Source organism: Onychostoma macrolepis, chromosome 04 (assembly GCF_012432095.1).
Source record: "Onychostoma macrolepis isolate SWU-2019 chromosome 04, ASM1243209v1, whole genome shotgun sequence".
NCBI lineage: Eukaryota > Metazoa > Chordata > Actinopteri > Cypriniformes > Cyprinidae > Onychostoma > Onychostoma macrolepis.
Genome location: NC_081158.1, coordinates 26,284,439 through 26,303,489, shown reverse-complemented (window position 1 = coordinate 26,303,489; position 19,051 = coordinate 26,284,439). Strand labels below are relative to the sequence as shown.

The following is a 19,051-nucleotide window of genomic DNA, read 5'->3' as shown; positions in this document are numbered from 1 at the left end:
CGGAGAATACTAGCCTCAAAATTATTTTTTTACAGTTATTTTACTAGGATTGTGGGGCTTTATTTTGAAATTTTTTTTAGTTTAAACCCGGAAACATTGTATTTTTGATTGTGGCTGTGGCTGTGTGTTTAGCAACTGGCTGAGCATTTCGCCACGTTTCGTCTCAAAATATTATTGTTTAACAAAAGTTAATTGGCTACAAAAGACAAAAATGTTAAATTGACAGGAGGTGTGTCAAGCAACGAATGTAAACGGTATGTAAACGCTTGTTTTGGGGTTACGCATGTGTTCTCCGTATGCATGCACTGGTAAAAGACGATATTACTGCGTCTGGTTTAAATTAGTTTATCATAAATATTAGTTTGTTGACTGGAGATGCACACATATGGGTAAAGCATAAATCAATATAAACGGGAGTTGATTCCTCGTTGATTGTGAATTTAGTATAAACAACGCTGAAATGTAATCAAAGGTTCTTGCACATCTGTGATATAAAAATATATAAAGTTTCGACTACAGTGAGCGTTTTAACGTATCAGTCTAATAAGTACAATACTGAAAGTAGATGATAATATAATAAAAGACAAAACCATATTATTTCAGTTAAATTATAAAACGCCTAGTTTAGTTCTGGGTACTGATTGGTCAATCCAGCATAATGTTGGCGCGAGCTGTTGTCACTGCGCTTCACTCATGTGGGATTGTTTGTTTGTTTTTTGTAAAGCAACATTCTGTTACGTTAGGAACTGTATTAGACTGACTTGCTTACAATATTTTAAAACAATTTGTGCTCTTATTAGCAACTGTTTTGTAAAAGCAATAAGGTCGCGTATTGTAAATAGTCTTGAAAAAGGGGTTGTGCCTAACAACGCCCTCTAGCCACAAATATTTTTAACAGTTTATTATTAGTCAGAAGTACTAAATAGTAGCATTTTCAATGATACAATAAAATGTGAAAAGCCTTTTACTTTTCAGTTATTGTGTGAATGCGTTTACTTCAGTTATTGTGAACACAAAACTGCATTTATCAGCAATAATGAATGGTTATGGGCCATAAATGATAATCTGCCAGCTGTAGGAATTGGTACATCCCCATTTCTCTTTCATTAACCTCTCATTTGTTCATAGATAACCATCATACAACTGAAGACATCTGCTTTCCTTTCAGACACTAAAAGTAAGTCATTTAGAGAAATATGCTAGATTTAAAAACGGATTAAAATTGTATAAATATTTTGAAATGTTTATTATTTTTAAATGTAAATATGATTAAAATGTAATACGATATCACTGTCATTTATATTAAATATTTTTTGTCAGTGTTATGCAATATTTATGGAGTTATTTATTGTTTCGATAGTTGTCATGATTTTGTTTTAATTTAATTTCTTTTGATGTAATAATTCATGTGTAAGTGCCATATGGTTACTGAGGTTTAAAGCTTAATATGTCATCTCTGTCCATGTTTTTATATCTCAGTGGCTTTTAGGAGAGATCGAAATCTTAGAGATATTTATGAGGAACGGTTTCAAGCAGGAAGAGTGGTAAACTCTTATTTATTTATTTTATTTTATTTTTTATAATTTTTGGGGGGGTCTAGTGATCAGATATTTGGTTTATGCTGTTAGACAAATGGCTGTGCTTGAGCTTTTTTTGATCTTCCAGGGTCCTTATCCAAGAGAAGCTCAAGGGGACAGGAGACCACCCTTCGGCCGGCCAGACGAGGACTACGGCCGGGGTTTTGAATACGATGGCCCTCGGTTTTACCCAAACGGTGCTCCTCGCAACTACCATGGAGAGGATCAGAGAGGTTATCATGGAGACAGCCATCACTCATTTCCAAATGAGCACAGGGGTGGGCCACCCGGGCGAAGGGTAAGTATTAAAGATCAGATATGGTCGTTTTTTTTCTTCTTCTAATTTTATTTATTTTAGTTGATTGTTTTCTTTTTTAAAGCTGCAGTCCGTAACCTTTTTTGGTTAAAAATGATCCGAAATCAATATTTGAGCAAGTACATAACCAGCCAGTGTTCAAAACTATCACCTTACTTTAGCCCGATTCACAACGGTTAGCTTATAATAATGTTTTCTAATTTGAGTGATACGGGTAGGTTTTCGCGAGAAATTCGAACATGGCACTGCGTCATTACGTCACGTCTGTAAACATAAAGAAGTTGTCCCGTCTATCCTGCAGGTGACGGATCGTTTATAGCCTTTTCTCACAGCAGCTGGAATAATTAAATGCATCATTTTGATGGCGGATTGTAATCCAGAAAGGATTATGTGTTTATGAAACACATGTGAATGAAATTAAACTATATTCCAGTTTTAAATGTGCTTCTGATTACAGATAGCCTGGGATTACACAAGATTTGTATTTTAAAGAAAACCAGTTCGAAGGGAGCATATTTTGCTTTTTGGATTAAAATAATTTCTGAATATGAAATTCGAATGGTATGACAATTATATATTAGACTGTACAGAAATCGAAATCTACACCCTAATACATACTATACTTATAGTCACGCAATGCTGATGTTGTTAACATTAATAATTTGATAATAAAGTATAATAATACTTTGCACGGTTAGATGTGATGTGAGCTAACTGATCTTTTACATTTAATTACCGTTGGTAGCACGATTTATGGTAATGATTTTTTCCTCAGTTGGTCAGAACAAACGTGTAAGACTTGTTACTTGTTCAAATGGCAATATATGGTGAAAATTCTTATTTTGGTCATATATTCCAAGACATAGGCTAGAATCTGTGATTGTGAAGTACAGTAAACATCCACACCGGTGCAGTGACTGACAGCCACACATTCAACTCAAAACATTAGATTCATCCGCGCTGAAGCCGTGCCGGGGTACAGCCCACGCAAGCAAGATAATTCCGCACACCGCTGCAATTCCAGGTTTTCAAACAGAGATGGTGACAAAGAGGCAAGATTTACAGACTGCAGCTTTAATGTATAGTTAATGTGTAAAACTGCATCTGCCTGACTTTTTGTTTGTTATTTGTGTTAGTTATAGGTATGTTTGTTATAGGTATAAAACTATATATGTACACTCCTTGAAGTGTTTTGAATTCGGTTTAAAAAAAAAAAAGAAGGGGGAAAAAAAAAGATCTGATATGGAAAACAATTGCAATTATATATCTCAATTCCTCATCATATAACTTTGTTTTGCATTTTAGCAGGAAGATTTCCCATACTACAGAGGGCCGAGAGAGGAGCCGCATGGTGGACGCCAAATGGACTTCAGGTATTTCATAACTTCAAAATGTTACAAAGGAAAATATGTATTTCTACATTTGTAATGGCCGTATTCTGAATAAATTAAGCCATCTTTTCTCTCTCTACTCTTTGGAAATAGTGGAAATACTCACTCTTGTATTCTTGTAGTCAGATTAGATTTAGCAAAAGTTACAAATGCAAAGTGGTCACATGCATTTCAGATAACCTCAAAACATGGTTTGAGTGGCCTTAAAAACACTTTGGATCCCCTTTACACTCCCCTTTATTTATTTCTGATCATTTTGGGATCTTCATACAATGTGTGAAGGCAACAGGGTCAAGGGTGGACATGTCCATTGAAGCACATGTAATTTCCCCAGCAGATGGCAGAACTGTTCCTTCTGAAAACAAGCTGCATTCCCTCCAGCTATAATGCTTTGTTTTTATACTTTGAGTAAGAGACGAAAGGAAGCCAAGAAACAAAGTGAAGTTTCTTAATAAGGAGCATAAATCAAACTGAGTTGTCCTACATTCTCTGTTTGGTTTTTGTGGTTCAGCTCCCATGGAAATACCCACAGACAGTCACTCTGCCAAGTGGATGAGCACAGTAAGCTTCCCAGTGGTTTTCCCTATCTCTTAATCTGCCTCTCTGGTAATTAAATGCAACAGTTCGCAGCAGGAATGGAGTGCAGCCAAATGAACTTTGTGTTGGTACACCCCTACTAAGAAGCATTAAAAACTTTTCAATTGTGACATCATTGTTTTCTTAATTGGTTAAAATTGTCACAGAAAGAGTTTACAAGAAAGCGGTGTTTTGCTTGAAGTAGAAATAGAATACATTTACAAAGAATTCAGAATTCTTCATACACTGAAAAATTATGTGTGCGTATCTATCTATCTATCTATCTATCTATCTATCTATCTATCTCCTGGTGGGGACTTAAAGCTGAATACACACTCATGGGGACTCGTGTCACAATGGGGACCTAAATTGAGGTCCTCATGGGTACAAAAGCTTATAAATCATACAGAATGTGTTTCAGTATAAAAACCATTACGCCTATGGAGAGTCCCTACAAGGAAAGCTGACCTTTGTGTGTGTGTGAGAGAGAGAGAGAGTAGTAGTTTTTGGCCCATTCTTACCACTTGGTGGCGCTTTCGTAATTAGAAATTAGACAGTGAATCATGCTTGTTTAAGCCTCATTTTATTAAAATCAGACATTCCCAAGATTCAGTTTTGCAGAATGTCCTTTATATGGTTTTATAAAGCATTTTCTCGCTAATTCGAATAATCATGCATGTCAAACATGCTTTAAAGTGCCTGTTTTGACTTTTTCAATGCTTTAATCTGTCGTGATTGGTAGTGAGAGGTTAACCTTTTTTTGGCTTGGGGTAATATCCTGGCTTCATATTGGCAGTAAAGACAGACATGTGGTAATTTGCTCTGTTAGTCCAGGGCAGACAGGGTCACCTGCACTTCAAACAGATGTGAGGGTCATTAAAGTTTTGCGAGGTCACTGTGTGCGGACACATTGTCGTGCGTGTTTGTGAGAGGGGAACCTGGCTGGGGTTCAGGCCAGGGTCACTCGGACCAGGTGCCTGTGATTCTTTTACGTCCTCCCTCTCGCCTGTGCGGCAGGCTGTATAAGTGGCACGTAATCGGCCTGCGCGACCGGAGGGTCCTGGTAGGGAAAGCGAGTCGAGGGGGAGCAGAGTAAACTGAAGGGGGTTTTACTGCCGCTAGAACAGATGTGTGTTAATGAATGTCTTGGTTGCGGGCAGACTCGGCAAAGCTGTGGTGCTGCTCTGTTAGGCAGCGCTGCAACTTTTTACAAGCCTCATTTTGCCCTCCTCTTTGTGCAGTTTATATTGAGTTGCTTTTTACAAGCAGGATGTGAAGCCTCTGGCTTGGTCCTTGCACAAATAGGTAAAGTCTTAAATGAAGCAGAGCCTAGTGTGGAAACTAGTTTAAGAGAATCTCCTCTGTGTCATCAGGGGCGAGGGTGTCCAGCATAACCAACAGGTTTTAAATAAGTCTTTAAGGACATTACTAAATCATAACTGACCATGCATTTCTGAATATTTATTGACCCTTAAAGGTGCCATAGAATGGAAAACTGTATTTACCTTGGCGTAGTTGAAAAATAACAATTCTGTACATGGAAATGACATACAGTGAGCCTCAAACACCATTGTTTCCTCCTTATGTAAATCTCGTGAATAAAAAAGACCACTGAAAAATAGGCGAATCAGAACATAACACCGACTGTGACGTAACAGTCGGGATCACTAATAGTTACTCCCCTGACATTTGCATATACCCACCCATGTTCTAGGCCAGCCTCCAGCCGAACCATCAGAAGTTTTGCAGGTATTGTGAAGAAACACGCGAGGACAACAGCGAAAATGGCAGATCATGAAAATAAATGTTATGTTCCAGGCTGTGCAGGGGTTGTGAAGTGCAGGGATGGGTTGGTGTCTGTATTCAGAAAGGCACGTAAAGCAAATAACGCGTTCTACTAAAATAACGTGAGACACTAAAGGGACATCGTTAGCTCCTTGCTAGCTGTAGCCTGTTACATTGCAGTACATAAGATTTCACTTACCACATAAACAGAGTAAGGAGAGATGACTGAGGATGATGGCGAATGATTTACAGATCCTGAGCACCACCGACAAGCATCTGATCTTGTAAAATATGTTGTAAGTACTACCGCTCCATAGTATAAACGGAGTTCGTGCAATCTTGAAAGCGAAAGTAAAAAGCAATCGTGCATTTGGAAGCAGTTTCAGTGCCCTGCATATTAATAGCGGCTCCCTGATGCCCGCATTTTATATACAGTATAATTACCTGGCGATATAACTGCGAGAGAAAGTATTGAAATATGTATTTCCTCCCTTTGTTTCCTTCCTGTGAGCTACTGAAATGACCCACACTGTGAAACAGCCAATCAGAGCAGAGCTCAACATTGAGCCGCACTGTGAAACAGCCAATCAGAGCAGAGCTCACCATTATTATTCACGACCCTTCCAAATAAGCCAATAACAGACCATTTCATTCTAGGGAGAAATCCTAGGGTTGTAAATGCACATGTAAAACAGTTTCAGGAGAATTTTTGCCCATTCCTAAGCCACATACCTTCCATGTAGATATCAGAGAACAATTTAAAATATTGTATCAGTGCATTCTATGGCACCTTTAAAAGTCTGTCAGCACTTAAAGGGATGGTTCACTCAAAAAGAAAATTCAAAAAATTATAAAATGGGGTCCCGTGTTGTTTTGAACCTTACTGACTTTCATAATATGGACAAAAACAATTAAAACATCCTTCAAAATATTATCTTCCATAAGAAAGTCAGTCATATGTGTTATGAAAGTGTGTATGATACATATGAAAAGATGATCAATTGAAATGACCGTCACAGTCCTGAGGCCGGTGGAAATACCTCGTCTCCTCTCCCTTGACCCTTCATCTCAATACACTCAGCATCTGACCCTACAGGCCATGGTTCATATAAACAAGTGTCTTAAGATTAACAGATTGTCCCCCTTTTAACCCCCTTCTTAACCTGTCAGAGGACAGTGGACAACTATTTAAATCACACATACTTTGATTTTTACTTATTTGGCATATTTTCAGCTATTTTTGCTGTGATTTTGTCAGTTTTGGTATAGTTCCCTTTTTTCTTTTTTTCTTTTGCTAACTGAATTTTTTGTTTTGGTGTAGTATGTTAAAAATTTTTTTTACATGTTTTAATATATTTTAAAATGCCATTTCTTTCCTGTAATTGCAAAGCTGAAAATGATTTTTAATGTTTTATTTTTTTCTTAGTTAATTAATTGTTATTGTTGTTGTTGTTATTATTATTATTATTTTTATTTTATTTTATTTTACTTTTCTTTGCTAACTGAACTTTTTTTGTTTTGGTTTAGTATTTTAATGTTTTAATATATTTTTGAATGTAATTTATACCTGTGATTGCAAAGCTAAATTTGATTTTGACTTTTTTTGCTATCTTAATTTTCTTTTTTTGGTTTAGTGTTTTTTTTTTTTTTTTTATGTTTAATGAGAAAAAAAGTATGCGTAATATTTCTTATCCATAATGTGAATGCAATTGTTTGTCTTATTTTTCTTTTCCTGCCTCAGACCGAGCAATCGTGCAGGTCCTCCTCCGAATACTCGAGTCCTGGGTGCTCACCCTCCTCCGCCCAGGTCTACAATAGCCCCTGATGCAGGAGACGACACCCTCATGCAGGCCATAATGAACCTGGACCGGGGGTTTGTATTCAGATACATTAAAAGTAAAATGCCCCATGTTATTCTACTAGGGAACAGATACTCAAGAAAACTTTGCGTATCTGTGCCCATCTCTCTCACAGGGAGGAGCGGGACAACTTGAGAAGAAAGGCACCGTTCCCTCCCGTACGTGAACGCTCTCCAGCTCGGCGGGACGTCCCACCTTCCCCTCACAGTCGGTCGGGGTCCAGCATAAGCAGCCGCAGCTACTCACCAGAGCGGGGCAAAGTGCATCCTTTCCCGCCTCAGCAGGGGAAAAGTATGAAAAATCTTCAGTCAAAATGCCTGTTCAATCACTACTTAGTGTTTCTTTGGTTTTGATTTATATACACTACTGTTCAAAATTTTGGGGTTAGAATGGAAGTGTATATACTTATTATACACACGTATAAAAATGCATGATGGAGTTTATGACCCCAACATTTCAAACTCAACATTGTTTAATGCCAGCGGTGTTCGCAGGTATAGACAGTCTGCCAAACCTCTCTGCATTTCACTTGGAGAAATCTCATTGGCGGGATCTCCCACACACACAGACTCTAGACCGTACAAAGGGTCAGTGCACAGCTTGAAGTGTAGTCTTTGACCTGACGTGGACTATTTGAAACATGTAAAAGCCTGTTGATTGATTTAAGGGCTTTCTTGACTAATTTGCACGCAAACACGTTTTAATACGCCCAGCTGCAGAGTGGAAAGACCTTCCCTGGTTGCTTCATTTCTCATATAAACTAGATAAACGTCCTAAATGCTTCCCAGACAGGTTTGATTAGAGTCGTTGTGTTTGAAAATAGACAGGCTTGGACATGACTGTACCCAAGCGTCCACCGCAGACCTCCGATCACAGATGATGTCACTCAAAGCCTGTCCTATTAAAGACTCCCATCTGTGTTTGTTTCGCTGTTCTCTGTTACTATAATGACATCCTCAGTAATGAGCTCCAGAGCAATGTTTCGAGTAGCCAGTATTGGATGCATGTGTTTGGATTGACATACCCCAAGTGAGCATCCCTAGATTATGCTGCTGAGAAAAGATGGAGCAGGCTTGCATGAGATCATATGATCTAACCTCTAATACTGATCAAAGAAATGCATCAAAAACACCTGAATTATTGCTAACTAAAAAATACAGTATTTGTACTGTTTTTTGGGAGGGGTTTGTGTTGTTTTTTGATGATCATGTACAAAAAATGTTTTCCTGTGTTTTTTCAGGATTTGAGGAGCCTTTAGTGCCAGGCAGGGGACCTGGTGAGTAAAACATTGTCATTTTGGTGGCATGTAGATTATCTGGTCATATTTATTATGCATCAGAAAGCCCGCATGAATTGCATTTTGAAAAATGGTCATTTAGTGGTAAAACAAATTAACATGGAACTCATGGAGAAAAATGAAACAATCTGTTTTACTGGATAACGTACAGGCAGACATATCACTGGATAATAATAAACACAACATTGTGGTCTTGTATCGGAAACTAGTTTAAGTATCTTGTATCTTGATATGGTTTATTTTGCAATAATGATTGGTTGACTGTATTTTTCCAATAATTTCATGGCTACTTTCCAAATAAATAAATAAAGTTGGCTACTTTCCAAAGTTGCAGATAATAGTACTGTCAAAAAGTTTGGGGTTGGTAAAATTATTAAAGTTTTTTTTAAGTCTCTTATGTGCACCAAGGCTGTGTTTATTTGATGAAAAATGCAGTAAAAAAGTAATATTGTGTAATATTTTTACTATATGAAATACATGTTTTATCTTATTTTAAAATGTAATTTATTCCTGTGATGGTAAAGCTGGATTTTCAGCAGCTGTTACTCCAGTCTTCATTAACACATGATCTTTCAGAAATCATTCTGATATGCTCTGTTAGAAGAAACTTTTCTTAATATTATCAACATTGAAAACAGTTGTGCTGCTCAATGTTTTTGTGTAAACTGGTACACCTGATTATTTGAATATAAAGTTCAAAAGAGTGATATTTATTTAAAATAGCAATCGTTTGTAACATTATAAATGTCTTTACTTTCTTATTTGATGAATTTAATCCATCCTTGCTGGTTAAAACTTGTTGGCTGGTTAACTTCTTTCACAAAAAAAAAACAAAAAAACTGCCCAAACATTTGATTGGTAGTGTGCCTAAGCATTCAGTCACCAGGGTACTATTCTTATTTTATTTTATTTTTTTAATGAATATTTTGGAAACCAAAACGTGAAGAAAAATCATATTCCTCTGAAATCCTGATAAAGAAAGTTTATGGCTCACACACAAGGAGATTTTGTTTCGCTTTGCTTTATAAGTTAAAGGTCAGCCCGCAGTCACAGTAACTTGAGAGAAAGCGTTGCTAATCGCACCATCGTAGAGCCTCGTTTTGTTTGTCTGCTTTCCTCTCACTTCCTTTGGCCGGGGATCGTAAAAAGTCCACAGGAGTGTGTCTGATTGCTAAACCTTTCCTTTTTCTCTAGCTTTCATCCGTTCCCTTTTTACTTTTCTTTGCCAGATGTTTGATGTGCATGCAAACGTCGCAAGGAGATTTAGATTGGAATCTTAAATCTGTGTAAATCTAAACATAACTTCTGGTTATAGACTTCTCTCCGCTCCAAATCAATTTAGCGAGCATTCCTTCATCTCTCGCCGAAAGAATCCGTAGGTGTTGAGCCCACTGCTCACACGGAGAGGGTCACAGGGTGACACTGCAGGCACCTGGCTGCGGTTTGCCTGCAGGGAAGAGCCCTGATCGGCAGCGAGGGAACCACCTGGTTCTGCACGCCAGCTGGATGTTCGGAAAGTGAGCAGGATCCGTTCCAGCATGTGAAAACGATTATGGCACCAAATGAGTCAAGCAAGGCCATATTCCGTGGCTTTCTGGGGGATGTTGATCCACGTCCAAACTATAGCTGCATTGTTGGCTTGCGTCCTACAACAGATGCTTTGTTTCTTATGTTCTGATCCCAGTCTTTCATCTTCTACAGACAGGGAAAGGCCCCCCGGCCCCTCCGTGAGTGCATCACGAGACGGTTCGCCCCATAGCTCCGTATCAGCCACTAAGGTGAGTCGCTCACACACACACACACAAGCACACAGCTCCCAAACAGATGTGCTTACCAGAACACTCCCTTTCATCCACTAAAATAATAATAAGTGTGACATGCCAGCAATTTCAGCTGATGGTGAAAAAACGCAAAGCAGTGACTGGAGATTTTTTCCTTCTTTTTGAAAAGCTGTTTGCTTGCGCTTTCCTCTCTCCCATATGATGGCTTTTAAAGGGTCCTGTTTGGCTTATGAAAGGCAAGCGGCCCGTGTCGTGTTTATTCAGACTGTAAGCACGGTTCTGACACAAAACACGGCGGGTCGCTGAAGGAGAGTCATGGACATCATTGGGCCACCCAGGCCGCAGCAAGGCTAAAAAAAGGGGGAGAAATCCATTAGCTCAACTCTCGGCTTTATCACAAGATCTTATCGGAGGCTCAGAGCACTCTGGACATACTCTAGGGAGCACTGAGAGCCTAAAATAATTTTGTTTAACTGTTTCTCTCATGTACTCTCTTCTTTTTCCTTTTTTGTGTTTAGGTGAACAGAATTTTTACTGATTTTTGTTTTTCTCAAAAAATAAAATAAAATAAAATTAATAAAAGAAAAAAGAAAATAATAAATGTTACTCCCCTCTGTGAATATTTTATTCTTTTATTTGTAATGCAAACTAGTTCTTTAGACATTGGCTTTCCTTACTTAAAAAGCTTGTAGTTTTAAGTTTTTGTTTTGTAATAATTTAATAATAGGTAATTGTGTGTGCATTTTAAGTGTCACAAATGAAATATCTCAGCTCTGTTACCCAAATTGTAAAGAAATTGTTCAGATATTTTCATCGTTTTAAGTAGGTAGAATAAATACTTAGCAACACCAGAAAAATTAAACGGTGTATTGTGAATGCGTGATGTGCAAAAATATTTCTAAAATCCTTATTAAAAATATTACGTTTTTTTTAATAATAAATATATCTATTATAAATTATAAAATATTATTTGTATAATAAAAAACTATAATAAAATATTACAGTTTATAATATTCATAAAATTATGAATATATAAATTTTTAATATATAAACTGATAGATATTTAACATTGTTATTGAGTGATAGGAGAGGAAAAACATATTTTGATGAAACAAAAGTGGGAGGTTGCACCCAAACATATACGATTACATCTACAAATAACTTTTAAAAAATTTGCAGTTGTTTTTTGTTTTGTCCCAGTACTCAATCAGTATTTTGATTCAAGAATGCTTGAATCAAGCTTCAGTTTCAAGCCAACACGACATGAAATGCCTTATTAAAGAACTGTGTGAGTTTCTTTTGTTTGATCACTTGGATTCACCTCTGAACCATGTACAGATGAAAGTTGTTTCTGGTTGGTGGATGTCTCAGTCCTTCAGCCTTTGATCTTCTTCCATAGCTCTGTTCATGGGGCATAAGCCATAACCTTGTGCCTTAGATGAAAAGGCTTTGCCAGTGTAAACTCGGCCTGATAGGCGGTCTCTTAAGTTCAACAAACACACTTGTTTTGGGGATTCATTGTTTGAAGTACAAAGAACAGATGATTTTGTTTTGGTGGGCTTATATTTGTTTGTAATGCCTTTGCAGGTCTTGTCTTAAATATATTTATATCCCTACTTCGATCAAATGATTGTTATTAGTTTGATTTTGGTTAATTAGTGTTGGAGATTTCATTTTTTGAGACAAAAAGTAGCTTCAGGTCCAAGTCGTAGATCTTGAGCTATAGACAGAGCCAACTTGTTAGACTTTTTTTCTGACTTGTTTCCATTCTGTCATACAATGACGTTGCTCTGCTTTGCCTGTTTTTTGTTTTGGAGAAAACAGGACTTTCCTGAATGTTGCTTTCCAGCATTTGTTGGGGTGTTTTACTCTGAACATGTTTCTGGATTAATCTAGCCTTTAAAAGCAACTTGTCCTGTGTACTGCAGGAGGAGATGACAACAACGGTGGAAGGGCCCACAGATGAAGTTCCACCCACCGTAGATGAAGCTTCCTCCGTCATGGACGACTTTCAAGAGCGACGAGCTCAAGCTATTGCTGCCAAGGCTCGGGAAATTGAGAAGGTTTGAGAAACGCCCCAGTCACTTTTGAGCTTTTGTTTTCATAGGTCTGAGAGTGTTTAAAATAGTTGGGAAAAGTGTGGTTGCCATTTTTGTTTTAAATGGCCACACATTTGTTTTAATGCCTCCTGTTCAGGATGCTGTATATTATTAATAGGGTTGCCAGAAAGCTACCTATTTACATTTTAGGTTATTTAATGCATCGAAAGATTACATTTATTATGTTCAACAACATCATTTAAAAGAGCATTTTGAATACTTTTGAGCACTACCACTTGCATGCATTTTGTCTTTTTCCTTTCTTGTTGGTCATCACATTTACTAAGGAGATGCAAAGGTAAAACACCCACTGTCTCAGCTTGTTCAGAACGATCATGATAAAGTTCCTGCTCTCTCCTCTTCCTCTTTACTGGCCCTATTAAATGAAAGATGGGATCCCGGAGGAGTTGTGCGCCAGCCCTCCTATTGAGCACAAGCCTTTGGCTCAATAGCTGCTGACGATGCACAATTTTAACTGTAGGCTTTTGACCCAACCTTGAGCTTTATTGGGTTATTTACATATCGAAAACAAATCTGATTTTTCTATGTATGGCTAAGCTTTCCTCTTAATTCACAGGAAGCCCTTTGAATCAGTTTTAGTGATTGAATAGCTCTTTGTATTCCCGATCACTTAAGCATTTTTTCCTGCTTAAATGACTGACAGATCTACATTTCTGTAATTTGTTCAGGATTAGATTTTTTTCTGCACTTCTTTTGAAGTGGAAGTCGAAGTGTGTTTTGATTTGCCCTGAACGCACATATTTCAGTGACAGTGTGTGGATGCCTTTCAGGCCAAAGCCTGTTGTTTCACAAAGTGTGTGTGTTGTTTCTGTTTAAGTGTCCGCCAGATGTTTAGCTTCTCCTTCAATCTGGTCTAGCCATCTCTACATTCTGCACTTTACCTTTTTCCAACAAACATTTAGCTGGCATGCACTATACAGCACGTTTTTTGGTTTATATACACTTGAACAATATACATCTAAAGGGGGCGTGGGACATAAAAGTAGAAATTTTGAATAATGTGCCAGTTGCTCTTTTCCATGCAATAACATTGAGTTGATAATAACAAACTCGAATGTTTTAAATGTCAAAGCATCATAAAAATGGTCTGTACGACTCTTGAGCTCGTTTCCATGTCTTCTGAAACCATATGATGGCGTACAAGCAAGAAAACCATTGATCTCCTTGATTCAAACATGAGTGTTTATGTGATTAGACATTGTTTAATCTTTTCTGTTTTCTGCACTCAACTTATCTGAATCATTAATTCATGAGTTGGACTGATCTGGTTCTTGAGTTCAACACTGGTTCAGTGATCTGTTCACAACATTTAATGGTTTACTGAGGAAAATTCAGTAAAAAAATGAATTCAAGTTCAGTTTGTTTCTAACAAGCGCTATCATATGGCTTCCAAAACCTTGAAGTATAGTCATGGACCACTTTTGATTCTTTATGGTACTTTTGCATCCATTTTGCAGCGTGAAAGCCTCATCCACATGGGGACCAATTAAATGGAAAAGGCCGACCAGTATGATTTTTTTTAAATTGTTACACCAAAGTAGTATAATTTATGGTTAAACTTTGTTTTGTTTTTTTGTTTTTATCTGTTCAGTCTTATGGTCGTCTTTTTTTCTTTCTTTTTTTATTAGTTATGTTTCATCTTGGCAGAGAGCATATACTTTAAACAAGTTCAGATCAAGTCATGCTCAAAGAGGAATCTAGTTGGCTCTCGATTGTTTTGTTTTGACCAGCAAGACGTTTATTTTACAGATGAGCCCGTGTGATTCTAACGAGACTGAATTCCTTACTGCTAAAGTACTGTAAGTAGGGCATCTTTGTTGTGATAGTTCTGCAGTCCACGGTGAGGCTTAATCTGGGTCTGAAGCAAGGCTTTTGAGGTCCATCAGGGATGTTTGATTCCTTCGTTCTTTTAATCGCGTTTGATGTTTCTGATCTGAAAATGTCAGATCAAATAAAATAATAGACTGATGCACAGTTACCCCCAAAGACCATTACCCTTACATGATGTTTTGCTATGCTTAAGTTTTCTATGCTCCTGTTCCAGAACACAGGCATTAGGGTATACTATATTAAGGTGATTATGCATCCTTATCAATTATTTAGGACTGTAAATTAGTGCTTTGTGGTTTTTAGTCCATATGCTTGGGGGCATCTGCTAATGTATGTACAGTAAATTTCTTGACAATTCAATTCACAAGCAGTTTCATTGCAGAAGTTCTGTTACTTTTACTTTTAACCATATTGTTGGCCATACAGCTGAATGTATTGAAATTTCACACGCCAAAACGTTATAGTCAAAGCTTTTATATAATAAACGTAACTTTGGTCTTGCACAACTAGAACTGAACTTTTGCTGAACCACTTTGAAAGTTATTAGTGTATAGATACTTTCCCACTTTTCCCTCCTTGTCTTTCCCACCCTTCCTGAATAATTCTCTGCTATCTTTACCCAGAATCAGGAATCAGCCTCCCACAGTACAAAAATGACACATGAAAGGCTGAACAAGAACACACACACACTCTCTAGGTCCTGTTCAGCTTTCCTGTTTGATTGGGTAACGGGTGGAGTTCATAAGAAGTCTGGAAGTAGAGCATGCTCGAGGAAATCGCTTCCCAGCATTCTTGGCATTGTAATGAATTATTTAATCTCAGTGTGGCTTTGTATGTTCAAGGTTATCTCATAAAAGGACAGCATAGCAATATGTATTAGAATCACAAATTATATTATTTTAATTTAATCATTACAAAGCAGCAGAAAAATAGTAGCAAATAGAATAAATTTGCTTTAAAAATAGTGATCTTTCGGAACTTGTTAACCTTTGCTTGAGATCATCCCTACTTACTGAGTTTAATAGTGGTTTGTGTACCAAGGCGTATTTTCTACTGTACTCAGATGACATTGCGATACCATAACCCCCTCTTCTTATCTAATTTGAATTTAATTCTTGGCCACACAGAGAGTTAACACCCACATGGGCTCTCAGTTATATCAGATATTTATGGGAATCTTGTGTACCGACTTTCTCTTGCAGGGCCAGGATCTGTAACTCATGTGACCCTGGACCACAAAACCAGTCTTGAGTCGCTGGGGTATATTTGTAGCAATAGCCAAAAATACACTGTATGGGTCAAAATTGTAGATTTTTCTTTCATGCCAAAAATTATTAGTATATTAAGTAAAGATCATATTCCATGAAAATATTTTGTAAATTTACTACTGTAAATATATCAAAATATCATTTTGATTAGTAATATGCATTTCTAAGAATTCATTTGGACAATTTTAAAGGACGATTTTCTCAATATTTAGATTTTTTTTTTTTTTTTTTTGCACCCTCAGATTCCAGATTTTCAAATAGTTGTATCTCGGCCAAATATTGTCTGATCCTAACAATGGAATGGAAAGCTTATTTATTCAGCTTTCAGATGATGTATAAATCTCAGTTTTGAAAAATTGACACTTCAGACTGGTTTTGTGGTCCAGGGTCACATATTTGACTTATGATTTTACACCTGGCAGAAAAAAAAGAGAAAAATATCAGGTCACATTTACTGTTGTTCACAAAAATTTTAACAGGTAAAATCCAGTTCATTTAATAGGAATCTGTGTGATTTGCGAAATTACCCATGCAGATTCACGCAAACTCACTACATCAACAAACAGTGACTTCAGATTCAAGTGTGCATATTGACTGTGAACAATGGACTTTTTTGTCTGCAAAAATTTAATGTGGTTTTGCCTTTAGACACACTCTATTGGCTTGGGCCAGTAAACAGCCACCTAAAAACCTTTCAAAACACCTTAGCAACTACGTAATGTCTGGAAACCACACACAACTCATCACTGTGCCGGCAAGTTTTGCAAAGGCAAGCAGTGCTACTGCTACCATATTACTACTAGTTTAAACTCTTTATTTTAGTATATAGTACTGATCTAAATTTATAACTAACATTATTTTCAACCTGTTTTTTAAAAATAGCACGTAGGCTACAAGGCTCCAGCAACCAGGTTAATTGGCAGAGCGTTAATGCAATTTAAACAGTCACACAGATTGACTATTTAACTGCAGTCTCTCTTAACCTGCAGCCTCAGGCTACAGAGTACTTCCTTTCTACATCATTTATCCATTCTATTCTGGAATGTTCTAATTGACTATTAGAGTCTTCCCATTGAACCTATTCGACTTAATGACTATTAGAGGCAGTTCTCACACAAGAACACTGGGCTTTGTGTGTGGGCCTCGGTGATTCCTGGAACCAGGTGATCTCATTTTACTAGAACTTGACTCAGCCATGGGAAAGAGCCCTTATGTTAGAAACTAATGAGGAGCTCACTGCAAAAATTATTAGTCAGCACATTTAGTTGGGTGGCCACATTTCTTTTCCAGACTTGTGGGGGCAGGTAGCAGGAACCATGGAAGATATGCGTTGTCTTTTTCCGTTTAATTATGCCCAAAGTTAATCAGTTCCTGTTATATTTTAAGTACTTCCAGATATGGTTATGTAATGTCAGGGCCATGTCGGAAACTGGTGAGATGTTTAACCATCAGTTTCTTTCAGTTTTGGTTGGGTGCATTGTGTTGCTCTGTGCCATCGTTTTGTTACAGTCTCCTGATGTAAATTGTAGAGTAAATTTCAAGATATGATCTCCAGCTATAGGTTACGTATCCTGAGGGCTGTGTGTGAGTGAAGGTAATTGCAGAAGTTATGCAGACTCCCCTGGGTCTGAAGCAGTGCTTTGATGTCCAGAAGTGTTTGATTATCCAACCACAGTAAACATAACTGAGCTCTGAGAGTTTTGGTTTGGGGCTTTGTTCTATCGTCTGGATGGCAGATCAGAAAGGCAGAATGTTCTCCCAAATACACAACAAAACCGCTCTCCTTCCCTATGTCTTCTGTGAACAGAAATAGTTAGATTAAAGATGCTTTCATGGTCTGTTCTATGAGATGGGTCTTGAGACTGTGTCGTGATTGACAACACAATGTATTTGCCATAAAAGTAGAGCAGAGTAGAGTGTATTGTTTCCAGTTAGATTAATGCGACATCTTTGCTGCTTTTCGTTTATTTTTCAAGGCCAATGAAAATGTTAACAGGGTAGATACATATCTGAGAATTACAGCAGAAAAAAATCTTATTGTGAGCTCCAGGATGAATTATTATCATTAAGAAATTGTTGTCTGAGCTTGTCAAGGCATGTGTTTTTATGTTGGTTAGAAAACCAAATGGAAAAGAAAATCAGATTTTACAGTGCCACATTTAACACACTTTAAGGAACCTTGTTTGATGAGGTCTAAGTAACTAGATTGGGGATTGACATTGACATTGACATTTGTGTGCACATTGTACATGTTGGACAATATTACTGCTTTATAATTTTCAAACATTGGGCTGTTTTATAGGTCTATCGTCAGGACTGTGAGACGTTTGGCATGGTGGTGAAGATGCTGGTGGCTAAGGAACCCAGCTTAGAAAAGCACCTGCAGAACCCACTAAAAGAGAACCTGATTGAGATCCGTGAGCGATGCCTTGATGACTTGAAAAACTTCATTGCTGAACTCGATGAGGTGGTACGACAGCCTGAACCTGCTGTCTAAGGTGGCCCCATTTTACTCAACCAGCAGTTTTGTTTTTTCCCACCTCTGTACGTACACAAGTCCTTCATTGTTTTTTTATGGTTTATGTAAAGACCAGTGTACTGAGTGTCCACCTAAAAGAAATCGTCCTGGTCTGCAACGGGGCAAGAAAAATCTCTATGTATTTCATTTATGCTGTTCCGTTCATCCATTGACACTAGTCGATGCTAGGTTGTATAATCTTTTTGTAACATTTCAACATTAAGATTAATAAAAAAATGAGATGGCAAACACAAGGAAAGCAGTGCCAGAAGAGGGTTTGCTCTATTCCTTATTAATTGCAGAAGCTATAGAGATTATTAACCCACTGAGAAGATTTACTAGATGATGGTGTTTGTTTGGATCAATTGTGTATAAACTGAAAGGGTTCTATGTTGTTGCCAATTAATTCACTTACATTCAAACCAGTGAGAAAAGTTGGAGAATTAATTATGGTAAGTAATCTTTATGGGTTCAGCAAATTGCTGCTATCTGTAGTACTGTTAAGCTGTGCAGCTGACAATAATGCATTTTCATATTTTTTTAAAATCACATTTCCGGCCACTATAATGTGAAAACCCAACACAAGTATTTGTGTAGTTTTTCCTTTGTGTAGTATTAAAGCGTCTTGAACCTACTACAATGCATGTTTTTCCTTTTGATTTAAACCCCTTTTGTGATTTCATGTTTGTAATTAAATAAAGTTGCTATGTTTAGTAATCATATCTTTTAGTTT

At 37.3% G+C, this 19,051-nt stretch overlaps 1 protein-coding gene across 2 annotated transcripts; it reads left to right on the top strand.

Annotated features, from left to right (window-relative positions):
* Positions 1-10: 10 nt before the first annotated feature.
* Positions 11-19,035, top strand: pphln1 (periphilin 1). 2 transcript variants are annotated; one of them, XM_058774409.1, is made up of 11 exons: positions 11-254; positions 1,129-1,177; positions 1,480-1,544; positions 1,666-1,875; positions 3,202-3,266; positions 7,387-7,518; positions 7,620-7,795; positions 8,745-8,780; positions 10,503-10,579; positions 12,511-12,645; positions 18,103-19,035. In XM_058774409.1, coding segments are annotated over exons 2-11 (1,092 nt in total). In that variant the 5' UTR covers positions 11-254; positions 1,129-1,176; the 3' UTR covers positions 18,298-19,035. The 2 variants fall into 2 exon arrangements, with proteins under 2 accessions (XP_058630392.1, XP_058630391.1); XM_058774408.1 differs by having other exon boundaries at positions 3,199-3,266.
* The last annotated feature ends 16 nt before the right edge of the window (positions 19,036-19,051 follow it).

Excerpts from the sequence above, each read along its gene's own strand:
- pphln1 (XM_058774408.1), top strand. Across the intron at positions 1,545-1,665 it reads GGTTTCAAGCAGGAAGAGTG|GGTCCTTATCCAAGAGAAGC; the intron begins GTAAACTCTTAT and ends TTGATCTTCCAG. Across the intron at positions 12,646-18,102 it reads AGGCTCGGGAAATTGAGAAG|GTCTATCGTCAGGACTGTGA; the intron begins GTTTGAGAAACG and ends GCTGTTTTATAG.